This window comes from Cucurbita maxima, unplaced genomic scaffold, assembly GCF_002738345.1.
Source record: "Cucurbita maxima cultivar Rimu unplaced genomic scaffold, Cmax_1.0 Cma_Scf00018, whole genome shotgun sequence".
In the NCBI taxonomy this organism is placed as follows: domain Eukaryota; kingdom Viridiplantae; phylum Streptophyta; class Magnoliopsida; order Cucurbitales; family Cucurbitaceae; genus Cucurbita; species Cucurbita maxima.
In genome coordinates this window covers 2,093,644-2,108,456 of record NW_019272034.1, presented here as the reverse complement: position 1 = coordinate 2,108,456, position 14,813 = coordinate 2,093,644, and the positions used below count along the sequence as shown (strand labels likewise).

At 41.3% G+C, this 14,813-nt stretch overlaps 2 protein-coding genes and 1 pseudogene across 2 annotated transcripts; 2 read left to right on the top strand and 1 right to left on the bottom strand.

Annotated features, from left to right (window-relative positions):
- The first annotated feature begins 4,338 nt into the window (after nt 1-4,338).
- Nucleotides 4,339-7,359, top strand: LOC111493327 (receptor-like protein kinase FERONIA). Its single transcript, XM_023142990.1, has one exon. It carries the CDS (start codon nt 4,438-4,440, stop codon nt 7,156-7,158), a length of 2,721 nt encoding a protein of 906 aa, XP_022998758.1. The 5' UTR covers nt 4,339-4,437; the 3' UTR covers nt 7,159-7,359.
- An 873-nt stretch (nt 7,360-8,232) lies between these two features.
- LOC111492847 lies at nt 8,233-11,731 on the top strand (annotated as a pseudogene).
- Nucleotides 11,732-11,842: 111 nt separating this feature from the next.
- LOC111492839 (putative methylesterase 11, chloroplastic) lies at nt 11,843-14,728 on the bottom strand. The gene is made up of 5 exons (XM_023142317.1): nt 14,234-14,728; nt 13,331-13,567; nt 12,877-13,020; nt 12,530-12,661; nt 11,843-12,344 (listed from the first exon to the last, which is right to left on the bottom strand). The coding sequence occupies exons 1-5, from the start codon at nt 14,576-14,578 to the stop codon at nt 12,066-12,068; spliced, it is 1,137 nt and encodes a 378-aa protein (XP_022998085.1). The 5' UTR covers nt 14,579-14,728; the 3' UTR covers nt 11,843-12,065.
- Nucleotides 14,729-14,813: the final 85 nt, after the last annotated feature.

Sequence of the window (14,813 nt, the reverse complement as noted above, 5' to 3'; positions counted from 1 at the left end):
CGATCACAGAGTCCTTACCCGTGTAATTTTTAGACTGATCCAGAATAGACGGGTCGGCAGTTATATGGGCCGAAGCTCCAGTGTCCAGAAACCAATCAGCAGCATCGGGTCTAGCAAGTGTTAAAGGCTTCAGCAAGGTGAGCATGAGAAGAATCAGGTCGAACATACCGTTGGTTGCAGCGGTCAGCATAATGGCCCTCTTTGCGGCATATTTGGCAGTGAGGTGGTCGACGACCCTGACTTGAGTGGGTTCGTCCTCGATTAGAAGAGTTGTTTTTGTGAGAATAAGAACGACCTCGCTGGTTGGTAAAGAAAGCAGGGTGGCTTCCATGGGTGCGACCACAATTAGTGGCTGTGAATGCTGTAGGAGTGGAGTCAGAGGACTCAAGGGAGCACAACTCAAAACTTTCAGCTTTAGAGACTAAATCTGCAAAACAAGGGATAGGGGTGAGAGCCATCTGAGCAGTAGAAAAAGCTGAAAATTTGGTGCCAAGTCCACGAAGGAACCAGTGCACTTTATCAATGTCCTCGACGGGTCTGCCAATGGCATGAAGTTGGTCACAATTTTTTTTGAAGGCACGAGCATACTCAGCAACAGGTTTGTTGCCACGTTTCATCAACTGCAAGTCATCCTTGAGTCTCAGTTCACGAGCTTTAGACTGATGGCTGAACGTAGTTTCCAACGCAAGCCGAACATCACGTGCAGTAGAGAGACCAACGACAACAACCATGGCTTCCTCAGTGAGAGAGGAGAGCAGGAGACAGAGAAGTCGTTGATCAGCTGCTCTCCATGCCAAATATTTGGGGTTGAGTGTTGAGGAGGTTTTTGGTTCAAAACGAGATGGTGGAACCATAGTTCCATCGACATAGCCCAGCATATCTTGACTCTCAAGGAGAGGGAGAAGTTGGCTTTGACTCTCAAGGAGAGGGAGAAGTTAGCTTTTCATCGGGCTCTGATACCATGTGAATGTTTGCTGAATCCACCATACCTAAATGGTGGTGAGAGTTCTCTTATTTATAATAATTTACAGAATACATAAATATGGAAAATTACAAATAATATGGAAATAACGATAAAAGGAAAGAATAATAAATGAATACAATATATTTGCGTTTAATAAAAGGGCAAATATGGTAACCCGTAAGGCAAATATATATTTGCCTTATAACAAACGGTCAACTATCCTTAACAATGACTATTAGGCGAAATGTACTGTAGGGGATGCGACCAATCGGCCAACTCCTCCTACCAAATTATATGATATTTAAGCTGTGATGGTTCTTTCTTTCCACTTTGCTCTCAAACTCTCGTTTAAGGATCCTTCTGGCCGTATTCTAAGACATTCTTCTCAAAATAGGATTAGAGGCTTGAGCATATGTTGTCCCGCGGTAGAGTATGCAAATCCAAATTGGCTTGACTTACTCCATGCTGGAATGAGTACCATACAATCGTAAAAATCCGCTATGACACTCAACATCAAAATTGGGTGGCCGGAGTCTAAACAAAGGATAATGAACTTATGGTTGTAAGCAGCTTATTGGAAACAAAATAATTGGGTGTTTTTTAGTTTCATTTGCCTAAAGCCGGACGATGAAGCAATCATATATGAGAAGAATCGAGACATCAAATTTGTAAGTTAACCATTGTATTACATGCACCCACAAAATGCCCATCCAATCCCAATCATGGACTACTACACAGTATTGAGGCCCGTGAGAGTGAGAGGGTGTGCACATTTAATAATTTGTTTTATGGTTTTTCGGTGCCTCTTCCTCAATGAATCACGAATACACTCTCCATTGGTATGGTCATGGGTTTATAATCTAAGAATACACTCTCCATTGGTATGAGGCCTTTTGGGAAGCCCAAAGCAAAGCCATGAGAGCTTATGCTCAAAGTGGACAATATCATACCATTGTGGAGAGTCGTGTTCGTTTAACATGGTATCAGAGCCATGCCCTAAACTTAGCCGTGCCAATAGATTGACAAATCCTCAAATGTCGAACAAAGGACTCCAAAAAGGAGTCAAGCCTCCTTGAAGGTACGAAGGCAGTAAAAAATGACTAAGACTCCAAAGGAGTCAAGCCTCGATTAAGGGGAGGCGTGCTTTGTTCGAGGGGAGGTGTTGGATGATGAAAGTCCCACATCGGTTAATTTAGGGAATGGTCATGGGTTTATAATCTAAGAATACACTCTCCATTGATATGAGGCCTTTTGGGAAGCCCAAAGCAAAGCCATGAGAGCTTATGCTCAAAGTGGACAATATCATACCATTGTGGAGAGTCGTGTTCATCTAACAGAACGAAGTATCTCTTATACAAAAGGATGTGACCAGTCGTCAACTCCTCCTATCGAATTATATGATATTTAAGCGGTGGTGTTTCTTTCTTTGATGATAGTTATATAAACCTGCTTTCAATCTTTCTTTCAACTTTGCTTTCAAATTCTCCTTTAAAAACCTCTCTACCCTATTTTTCACCTTATTCTCAACATGGGGTTAGAGGCTTGAACATATGTTGTCGGGTTGACGCGAATTCAAGTTGGCTTGGCTCACTCGGTGCTGGGAGTGCGTACTGCATAATTGCAAAAGTCCGCTGTAAATAAAAGTGTGATTACACTCAACACCAAACAAAAAAATGCTCATCCAATCCAATCATCTACTACTAGACATTATTGAGGTCCGTGAGAGAGAGAATGTGGCATACTGAAGATAGTCATGTAGACTTTAAAACGCATCTACTAAGAAAAGTTTTCTACACTATATTTCGTTCTCCTCCCAACCAACGTCACGGTCTTAGGTGGTATAAATTGAATAAGATGATTTGATATTTATAATTATATGGCTGAGATATTTGATGCATTTATTTTGATCCAACGACCAAAACATAAAGACCCATCATTTCTGACAACGAAGGACATGTGGATCATTTTAATTCAAACTCGATTTTGTTTAAAAAATAAAAACTTTATTATTATGTATAAAAATGATGTTTGGATCCAAAGATTATACACTCGCACTCCTTTCTTCTCCTTCAGATCCCAATTCCATGGGACATTCCTCAAACTCCGGAGCCGTAATGGCGGCGGCGGCGGCAATGGGCGTCTTCATTTTGATGCTGAGCGGAAGTCATTGCAGCGTTGCTTCTCCAACTTCTTCCAGTTATGGCAACATCACCGTGGCTGCTGCAGCATCGATGTGGTGCGATGGCCGTGTCGAAGAATGCGTCACACGAGAAGGCGAAGGCGAGTCGGCATTCCCAAGCTTGCTAACCTCTACACCTAAGTTTATCAGTTTTCCGACAGGAAATCGGAATAAACCTGTGTGTGAGCGACCAGGAGATTATAAAAGCTGTTTCAACGCAAGGCGTACAAACACCAAGAACGACAATTGTGGCACATATAGTCGCGCCTGTCGAAAGTAATAAGAAGCAGAACGAACGAAAAATGTTAGATTTGTGGTTGGCTATTATAATTTTATAATTTTAATTTTATGTTCTTTGAATTTGAGAGAATTTATTCAAATTATGCTTCGTTGCTATTATTGTTATCATTGTAACATGGTTGCATCGTACAATGAAGCTTTGTTATGCCAACAAAAATCAAACCCAACATTCTTACCAATAATAATCAAGAACACAAATTTTTTGTTCATGTTTTCTCATGTTGATGACATAGATTCAATGAGAGTATAAGTATGTGAAAGATCTATAAAGTCTAAGACCCTTGTTGGACCCAACGAGGCTGTGCTAGCTCGATGTAAATATATTGTCATTATAAACACAGCGACTATCTATGATTTTCACAAACAACAACCACTTTGGTCATCGCTACTAGATATTATCCGTTTGGCCCTGTTACTTATCGTTGTTAGTCTCACAATTTTAAAACGTGTCTATTAAAGAGATGTTTCCACACTCTTAAAATAAATGATTCGTTGCTCTCTTCAACCAATGTGAGATCTTACAATCATATCTTTTAAGTATAGCTAATTGAATAAAAAATGTTATGACATTACACTGTAACAACTTGACAATACAGACATAAAACTTTAACGCAAGCACATTTAGACGAAGAGACTCGGGACATGATTTTTCGTTACAACATGAAAACTTTAATACAGACATAAAGTTGCCATCGAAGGCCGTGTCATTTAATGAATAACATGCAACAAATAGTTTGAATTAGTCAAGTTCTTTCATTACAACATGAGATAAACTTGGAACATTTTTCTTCACAAGAATCTAGTATGTGGACCCTTGACCATGTCGCGAAGGCGTTGACTGTATCCAAGTCTTTCAACCCGTCTCCTCTCCTCTCCAGTGATTGACAGCTTCTCACATCTTCCTCTCCAGTCTCCTCAACTTGTATTTATGGAATACAGTTCTTTCTATTTCTTTTAAGACCTTTTCTTTGAAGAACAAGCTTCATTTCCTCTAATGGCGGATTGTAAACCCAATTACGCTTCTGCAATTTCAACCCTCCTATTTGCTTTCTTTCACCTCCAATTCCTCTCTCTCCCTATCGCCGGCGACTTGACCGTCCCCTACGAACCCACCGAGATTATAAGTCTTGATTGTGGCTCATCGGGGAACACACATCAACTTGGGGACACGGCCCACACCTGGGAGGGAGACACCGCCTCGAAATTCTTCCCTTCTAATCTCCTTCATAATGGCCAGTCCATCCAGGCGGAGGCGCAGTTCAGTCCAGCCGGAGTTCCGTTCACGACAGCACGTTTATCACACGCCGCCTTCACCTACTTGTTTCCGTTAACTCCCGGTCAGAAATTCATTCGACTTTACTTCTACTCTGCTAAATTCCAGAGCTTCGACCGCTCCAAAGCGGTGTTCTCTGTTTCAGCCGGCCCCTTCACTCTCCTCCGTGATTTCAACGCTGCTGTCAACGCCGACGCTTCCGGTGAGGACACGTTGTTTCGAGAATTTTGTGTGTATGTGGAGGGAAATGATCAGAAATTGAATCTTACATTCAGCCCCTCAAATCAAGACTCGTATGCTTTTGTCAGTGGGATTCAGATTGTTTCCATGCCGGTGAATCTTTATCATACGCCGCCGGAGATGAACAACGACGGTGGTCGAGGGTTGAATCTCGTTGGCCAAAATAATCAATTCTTCCCAATTGAAAACTACACATCTCTTGAAACGATGTACCGAATCGATATTTGTGGAAATAACATCTCCCCTGTTAACGATACCGGAATGCTTCGAACTTGGTCGGCGGACAGTGAAAGTAAATTGTCGGATGAGTACTTAGATGAAGCTTGTCCTACTAATCTTGATATCCTACTCAATCACAGCAAAATCCCGGCATACTCTGCTCCAGACAGGGTGTATCAAACTGCCCGAACCATGGGACCGAACGTTACAAGGAACAAGAGCTACAACCTTACATGGGTGTACCCTGTAGATCCTGGGTTCTTTTACATGATTCGGCTTCATTTCTGCGAGTTTCAAAAAGAAATCAACGACACAAATGACAGAGTGTTCTTGATTTATATTGCAAACACGATTGTTGAAAAGGGCGCCGACGTGTTTCGTTGGGCCGGCGGGAAAGACATTCCATATTACAGAGATTACGCTGTGAATATGCCTCATAACAATGGCGAAAAGAAAGTGAGTCTGTCTGTAAAGCTTCAAGCAAACCCAGATGACTGGAGAACGAGATTCACAAACGTGATCTTGAATGGTATCGAAATCTTCAAATTAAATGATTCCAGCGGCAACCTCGCCGACCAAAACCCAGATCCACCGCGCACTCCGCCTCTTCTACCGCCCACCCCACAATCAAGGAAATCAGATAGAAAAATGGTGGGTGTTCTAATCCCTGCAGTTGTTGGAGGTTTGGTTGCTGTAATAGCTCTCGGATTGTTTGTTTTCTGTCGGCGGAGAACATTTTCCGACCAGACATCAAGCGACGGTACTTCCTGGTGGGCTCCGTATTCCATGTCAACAAACAAATCAAGTAAGACCCGCAACTCAAATCTCCCATCTAATTTATGTCGTTACTTTTCATTGTCGGAGATTAAATCCGCCACCAAAAACTTCGATGACCTTTTCATCATCGGCGTCGGCGGATTCGGAAACGTCTACAAAGGATACATCGACGACGGAGCCACCCAAGTAGCAATCAAACGATTGAAGCCTGGTTCAAAACAGGGCGCACACGAATTCAAAACAGAGATCGAGATGCTCTCACAACTCCGTCATCTCCATCTCGTTTCACTAATTGGGTATTGCAATGATGGCAATGAAATGATTTTAGTGTACGATTATATGTCTCATGGTACCCTTCGTAGCCACCTCTACGGCGACGACGAACAACCTCTGACATGGAATCAGCGCCTCCAGATCTGCGTCGGAGCTGCCAGAGGATTACACTACCTTCATACGGGCGCGAAACACACAATCATCCACCGCGATGTGAAAACCACAAATATCTTACTGGACGACAAATGGGTCGCTAAGGTTTCTGATTTTGGATTGTCGAAAGTGGGGCCGACCAACATGTCGAAAGCGCACATTAGCACAGTAGTGAAAGGTAGCTTCGGTTATCTCGACCCAGAGTACTACCGACGGCAACAATTAACCGAAAAATCGGATGTTTATTCATTCGGCGTAGTTCTATGTGAAATTCTCTGTGCGCGTCCACCATTGTTGCGCAATGCCGACAAGAAACAAGTGTATCTCGCAGAGTGGGTCCGGCGGAGTTACAGCGACAACACGGTGGGTCAGATCATTGACCGGAACATCAAGGACGAGATCTCGCCGGAATGCTTGAGGAAATTTATAGAGATCGCAGTGAGTTGCATCCAGGACGATGGAATTAAGCGGCCGGCGATGACCGACGTGGTGTGGGGATTGGAGTTTGCGTTGCAGTTGCAGGAGGCGTCGAAGAAGAAGGTAGTAAAAGATGAGGTAGGCGGCGGCGGCGGCGGCGGAGACAAGGGTGTGGATGAGGAAGAAGGGTGGTTGATGGGGGAGATGTTGTTCAGTAGTGTCTGGGATGGAAGACGCGGGTCGGATTCGGGGATAAGCAGTGAAGTGGCGACGACAAGCAACAGTGAAGATTCGAGCTCTGCGTCTGATAAAAGAATGTCTGGAACCGTTTTCTCTGAGATTAAGAACCCAGCTGGACGATGAAGGACACGTGTTGTTATCATTATTATTAGTAGTAGTAAATAAATAATTCTCCTGAAATATTTAGGGTTAAATAATATAGAATATTTCTCACTAGTCAAAACCAACCATATTTGTTAGTAGTGAGTTTGGATTCTTATAGCAAGTTTATCTATTTATATGATTAAATCTCAGCGTTTGCAATTATTTGAGATGGAAAATAAATGTTATGAGATTTTGACCCAGTCCAAACCGAACTATGTAAGGGAAAATAAATGTTATGAGATTTTGACCCGGTCCAAACCGAACTATGTAAGACAAGTTGTATCCATGGATGTAATCATTACTGTCAAGTTGATCATTCACAATTTTTCAAAATTATGAATCAAAAGTTAATTTCACTTTAATATCACCAATTCTTTTATGAACAATTTACCGAATTCATCTCATAAGATTATGCTCTCAATTTTATATTTGGTCAAATTCTCAAAACGATAAACATATTGAATCGACCACAAAAGTAAGTTATTATCACCTACCCAAATAAAAAAAAACAAATTTCATAGACAGAAGTTCATAACTGCTCAGAATTAAGATCTAGTTGTATATGATCATTGTGTAAATTATTAATCTCCTCAAATAACGAAACTATAAAAATAGATTAAATATTTTATGATTCAGTCTTAGCACCCTACTCATATATCTCCATAGGAACAATTTATATCAAATCATCTGTAACAATTATAAAATAGGTTGCACCAACAATGTTACCATGATACGACACCGAGAGGATTTTGTCCTCTAAGGTATGCATTTTTTTGCTTTCACATTTTCCTTCCATGGACGTCACATTCCCATCCAATCAAACAAATACGAAAATTCAATTCAATCAACTAAATTAAATAAAGCTCATTTATGCTCAACCAACGTATGGGTGAAAATCACAATCACAAGTAATTGATCTAAGCTGAGCAGCTTCTTCACAAACACCAAATAAATAAATAAATAAATAACCCTTTTAACGAGATTTTGAGACAAGAATTATAAGAGCGAGAAATATTTAAGTCGTTTGAAAAGTTGTAGAATAGTCACTGTAATCTAACCGTACCATTGAAACTCATAGTTGCCTTAGCTGACTAGTGTTTTAGTGATTCTAATTAAGGGAAAGATCTTGAGTATATAAGTAAAACAACCATGAGAACTTATACTCAAAAGTGAATAATATATGAGGTTTATTTTCTTTTTTTCCACATCTCTGTGTGGGGTTGATAGGAATGGAGACGAGTATAGATTTAATCCAACGATGTCGAAAGGTCTTTGGATTTTTTGTGGAAAAACAAGAATGGAGGAAGACCAAGACTCTTCAACCATGGACTGATGCCAAGTTCATCATATTCATATGTAAGATTCTATACTTGCCTTGCCATGCTTAGAGCTTAGAGCTTATGCTCTAATGGCCGACTGTAACATCAAATACGCTTCTTCAATCATCCTACTCAATTTCATATCTCCCCATGCTTCCTGCTACTCCCACTACACTCCCCTCGACAACATAGTTCTTAGTTGTGGGTTCTCTGGTAGCCCATCTGTATCCATCGACAACCGCATCTGGGTTGGAGACGTCAACTCGAGCTTCTTCCCTTTAGATTTCCATCGAAACAACGACTCCAAAACACAAAACTCTTCACCCTCCGATTACGCCCCTTACTTAGCTGCACGGTTGTCTCACTTCCAATTCACCTACTTTTTTCCGGTCACTTCCGGCCAGAAGTTTGTTCGACTTCACTTCTATACCGATACCGATACCAATACCGATACCAACAAGGCTGTCTTCTCTGTCAAAGCTGGCCCCTTTACCCGTCTTCGTGATTTCAATGTTTCTGCCTACTCCAACGTCGTTCGCTCCAACAGCTTTTTTCGGGAGTATTGTGTTAATGTGGAGGGAAACAATCGGACACTCGATATTACGTTCACTCCCTCAAGTGAAAACTTGTATGCTGTTATTAGTGGGATTGAGATAGTATCCATGCCGGTGAATCTTTATCATACGCCGCCGGAGATGAACAACGACGGTGGTCGAGGGTTGAATCTCGTTGGCCAAAATAATCAATTCTTCCCAATTGAAAACTACACATCTCTTGAGATGGTGTACCGAATGAATATTTGTGGAGAACTCGTCTCCTCTGTTCACGATACCGGAATGTTTAGAACTTGGTCGAGGGAAAGTAATTTGTCGGATGAGTATTTAGATGATGCTTGTCCTACTAATTTTAGCATCCACCTCAATCACAGCAGAATGCCGGCATACTCTGCTCCAGACACTGTGTATCAATCTGCCCGAACCATGGGACCAAATGGTACAAGGAACAAGCGCTACAACCTTACATGGGTGTACCCTGTAGATCCTGGGTTCTTTTACATGATTCGGCTGCATTTCTGCGAGTTTCAAAAACAAATCAACGACACGAATGACAGAGTGTTCTTGATTTATATCGCAAACACGATTGCTGAAACGTCCGCCGATGTGTTTGGTTGGGCCGGCGGGAAAGGCATTCCATACTACAGAGATTACGCTGTGAATATGCCTCCTAACAATGGCGAAATGAAAGTGAATCTGTCCGTTATGCTTCAAGCAAACCCAGAAGACTGGAGAACGAGATTCACAAACGTGATCTTGAATGGTATCGAAATCTTCAAATTAAATGATTCGAGCGGCAACCTCGCCGGCCAAAATCCAGACCCACCTCCCACCCTGCCTCTTCTACCGTCCACCCCACAACCAAAGAAATCAAATGGTCAAATGGTGGCAATTCTAATCCCTGCAGTGGTTGGAGGTGTGACTGCCATATTAGCTCTGGGATTGTTTGTTTTTTTGTCGACGCAGAACATTTTCCGACCAGACCTCGAGCAACTGTACTTCCTGGTGGGCTCCGTATTCCATATCTAACAGACAAATCAAGTAAGACTCGCAACTCAAATCTCCCATCTGATTTATGTCGCTACTTTTCATTGGCGGAGATTAAATCAGCCACCAAAAACTTTGAGGACATTTTCATCATCAGCGTCGACGGATTCGGTAACGTCTACAAAGGATACGTCAACGACGGAGCCACCCAAGTGGCAATCAAACGGTTGAAGCCTGGTTCTAAACAAGGAGAGCACACGAGTTCAAAACAGAGATCGAGACACTCTCACAACTTCGTCATCTCCATCTCGTCTCACTAATTGGGTATTGCAATGAGGGCAACGAAATGATTCTAGTGTACGATTACATGTCTCATGGTACCCTTCGTAGTCACCTCTGTTAAACGAACACGACTCTCCACAATAGTATGATATTGTCCACTTTGAGCATAAACTCTCGAGGCTTTACTTTGGGCATTTCTTGATTATAAACCCATAATCATTCCCTAAATTAACCAATGTGGGACACTTTCATCTAACACCTCCCCTCGAACAAAGTACGCCTCCCCTTAATCGAGGCTCGACTCCTTTGGAGTCTTAGTCATTTTTGACTGCCTTCGAGGAGGCTTGACTCATTTTTTCTTTTTGGAGTCCTTTGTTCGACATTCGAGAATTTGCCAATCTATTGGCACGACTAAGTTTAGAGTATGACTCTGATACCAAGTTGGACGAACACGACTCTCCACAATGGTATGATATTGTCCACTTTGAGCCTAAGTTCTCATGGATTTGCTTTGGGCTTTCCCAAAATGCCTCATCCCAATGGAGTTAGTATTTCTCACTTATAAACCCATGATCATTCCCTAAATTAGCAGATGTGGGACTTCCATCATCCAACAACCTCTACGGCGACGACGAACAACCTCTCACATGGAACCAGTGCCTCCAGACCTATATCGGAGCTGCCAGAGGACTACACTACCTTCATACTGGTGCCGAACACACCATCATCCACCGCGATGTGAAAACCACAAATATCTTACTGGACGACCAATGGGTTGCTAAGGTTTCTGATTTTGGATTGTCGAAAATCGGGCCAACCAACATGTCCAACGCACACATTAGCACAGTAGTCAAAGGTAGCTTCGGTTATCTCGACCCAGAGTATTGTCGACGACGACAACTCTCAGAAAAGTCCGATGTATATTCATTTGGGGTGGTTCTCTGCGAAGTACTCTGCGCCCGCACACCAATTATTCATACAGTTGCCAATACTTGAGTTCTATTGACAGAATGGGTAAAACAATGCATTCATGAGAAGAAAGTTACAGAAATGGTAGACCCAATTCTTCAAACGAAATTGGAACAGAGTGCTTCAGGAAATTCGTTAAAGTTATGGTGAGTTGCATTCAAGATGAGGGAAACAAGCGACCATCGATGAACGATGTGGTACGAGGCCTAGAGTATGCATATCAACTACAAGAGAGTTCTAAGGAGGATAATGTTGAACTGAGTAGCCTCGACAACGAAGATGGTTGGCTCTTGAGGGAGGGGATGTCTAGTAACACTAGTATAGAAATGAATGAGAATTCAAGTAATGTGTATAATAATGGGATGTCAGGGATTGTTTCGAGCCTACAAGCAAGATAAATGTCCCTTAATTCATTTCAATGCTCGAATTGGATTCATATTATTGACAGTCTAATACTATACATAAAGATAATAAGACCCAAAACTTTGGGCTGTCTTTTCCACTTATGGTCATTATACCAGTCCATCATTTTGGGTGCAGCTGAATCTCATCTTGTAGCTAACCTCTTTGCCTTTTCAATCAATGTAAAAGAATAGAAATTGATTAAAAAAACCAATAGAACATGAGGTGGCAAGATCAGGCTCTTTCATTTCATCCCTCTTGCAATGAAGATCCACCAACTTTATTCATTCACATGCCATATCAATAAAGCAACACTTCAATAAACTTTCAATGCAAACCATCCATCTGTCTAGCGGGTGAGAGAGACTGGCTCCTATGGTTTTTTGGTCTTTGAAATCTCTACCAATAGTCTATGCAGAGCCTGAGGTTTTGAGAAAAAGGGAGAATGATCTGCACCTTTGAGAATGAAGACCTGTTCCGGAGGGCTTCTCTCAATCAAGGTCTCCTGGATTGAGACGGGAATGGCATTGTCATTCAATGTCTGTATGTAAAACCGTCTCACCGATCCATACTTTGTTTCTGAAAGACGAAGCTTTTCTAATACGGGTGGGAAGGGTATTGGTCTCATCGAAACAGATGCTAGAGCTACATCCTGAATCAGGACAATGGAATGATCAATTGACTGAGTTTTTCTTGATTTCTAGAATCAATGAACGGTGTTTTGATTATTTGCAGCTCAAGTATAGTGATCGCTCTATTTTTCTTTTTCCTCTATTGAAATCAAAGTATATACTGAGTTTTGTAAGAACGGATGGAATAAAGAACAAAACTAATTACCTTGGCAGTAGTTTGATTGAAGAACAAGTCCTTTAACAAAGGTTTTTTCAATTCAATAGTTGTTGGAGCATTGTCGTTGCCATTTGCGTACACGAAGACTTGAGCCTGTCGCATGACATCGTCCGCACCAGCCTAGCACAGATTCCAACATAGCTCACTCAAAAGAAACTAAATTAAACAAAACCAGGAGATTGCAGAAAGATTGTCGAGCAGCATTGACTAAAACCCAAAAACTAGGCATTCATTCATACCCATATGGAAAATCTTTTAAATGAAATTCGAAATTTCTACAGATAATCAAGTCTAAAAGCATTCAAAATTTGGAATTTATCAGGGAATGAGAGTACCTGCAAGGTGAACATATCCAGAGTGTTTTGCCCATCACTCAACATTGCCGCAGCAATGAAAACAGCCTTTGCAATTTTAAAATGAAACAATTCCATTGCATATGAAATACAAGCACCACCAAAATCATGCCCAACTAGGATAACCTGCATACATTAAGACGCAGAAAGAAATTGAGCTTATACAGAGGAAGTCAAGTGCAAAATACGATTATTTACAAAAAAAAATAGTCGACTGAAACCGAAAAACCATCTCAAGAACAGTGTTGTTGAACGACCACTACCTAAGCTAAGCCCAAGAGGTGCTCCACCAATCAGGCTCAAGTAAATTCAATACTTTCAGTATATTCTCGACTCCCATGAACATACGCATGCATACCAATGCATACAGAATACATATATATACATGTACATACTTGTAAGTAAATTGGGTTAAGAGGACGGAGATGAGAAAAACCTTTTCACCATCAGGAAGCTTTTCAAGGAAATCAGTAAGTGGCTGCACATATTGCGAGAGATCTGTGATGCTGTTTGGATCAAATGAATGAACTCCTGAACCAGTTAAGTCTATGGCCGTAGCTCTATAGCCCACTTCTTCAAGGAGGGCAATAGTTTTATACCAACACCAAGCACCAAAACCACCTCCATGGACAAGAACAAAGTGATTTGTTTCCAAGTCATCTAGCTTTATATCCTGTGAATTGGAGATTTATTAGAACCATAAATGCTTTCTGTACGAAGTTCAGAAAATAACCTCTTGAATCAATATGTGAAAAAGATGAACAAACAGCAAAATCCTTTGATAATTTGAACAGAATCCAATAGATTTTACTAGAAATTTGAAGTAGATGTTCATCAACACAAATTTATCATGCTGTTTACATTAATAAACAGTTTCTAGTTCGAGAAATTTAAAGACTATCATTCTTTTCCTCTCTTTTCTTTCCTTTTCAAGAAATAACTCTTTATCTGAAATTACTTTTCGATTATTGTATCTGTAGTTGAAATGAAGTCTATATTTAACAAATAGTTACATTGAAGTTCTCATTAAATACAGAATGAGAATAAATTTACGATATTTCACTTCTCATCGTACTATGAATGATTTGAATGCATTTGAATGTTTGAAAGCTCTCATTAGGTTCAATTCGAGTAAATTTCTCGCTGAACTGATTCAAAACTGACCTTAAATAATTCGATTTCACAGACAAATTTGGAATTCTCCAAACACAATTCTCAATTCATATCATAACAATTTCAATTAACCCTCATCTGTCAACAAGCAAACATGGAATCGCCGATACATGTCAATCACAATCACACAATCAAAATTTAAAGGAAAAAAAAAAACTCGACGAACCTGATTAACAAGCTGATGAGGCTGAAGGAGAGGGTCAGTGAGCGAGCGAGCGCGAGAACTCGAACTCCGCGGCAAGACGTTCCGATTCTTGCTACCGGAGGGCGGCTGACGAAGTGAAGTAGACCGATCAAACGAACAATCCATTGGATGTTTCTGGAAGAGCGCCGCCGCCGCTACCAAAGCCTGCTCCGAACTCATCGACTCTCCAACCTTCTCCCTCCGCGAAGAGCGCGTTCGAAACCATCGGTTGCTGGAAATGGACAACGGCGGTGGGTTCGGGAAAGTGTTTTCCGGTTGCTTCACCACTGGTTTTGGCGGCGAGAATGTGGCGCAAAGATTACCCATTCCCGACGCATGCAGAACAGAGCAGAGTCTACAGAGAGAAAGAGAAGAAAAGTTCCCCAAATTCTGTTCCTGTAGAGGGATGTGAAAATGCAGAGAGATGGGAGATCAAAATCGTATTGATTGTGTCGAAGGGAAAGACATTGATACCAAATGATGGTCACCCTCTGCTCTGCGTGTTCTTGCAAATGATTATATACTTTCTTTATTTTCTGCTTTTCAATGCTCCAAACTTTGT

Bases quoted from the DNA above. Each gene is read 5' to 3' on its own strand.
- LOC111492839 (XM_023142317.1), bottom strand. From the start codon at position 14,578: ATGGGTAATCTTTGCGCCACATTCTCGCCGCCAAAACCAGTGGTGAAG. The intron at 13,568-14,233 runs GTTCGTCGAGTT...TCCAATTCACAG, and splicing joins CTCATCAGCTTGTTAATCAG to GATATAAAGCTAGATGACTT. The intron at 13,021-13,330 runs GTTTTTCTCATC...TAATGTATGCAG, and splicing joins AGCTTCCTGATGGTGAAAAG to GTTATCCTAGTTGGGCATGA.
- LOC111493327 (XM_023142990.1), top strand. From the start codon at position 4,438: ATGGCGGATTGTAAACCCAATTACGCTTCTGCAATTTCAACCCTCCTA.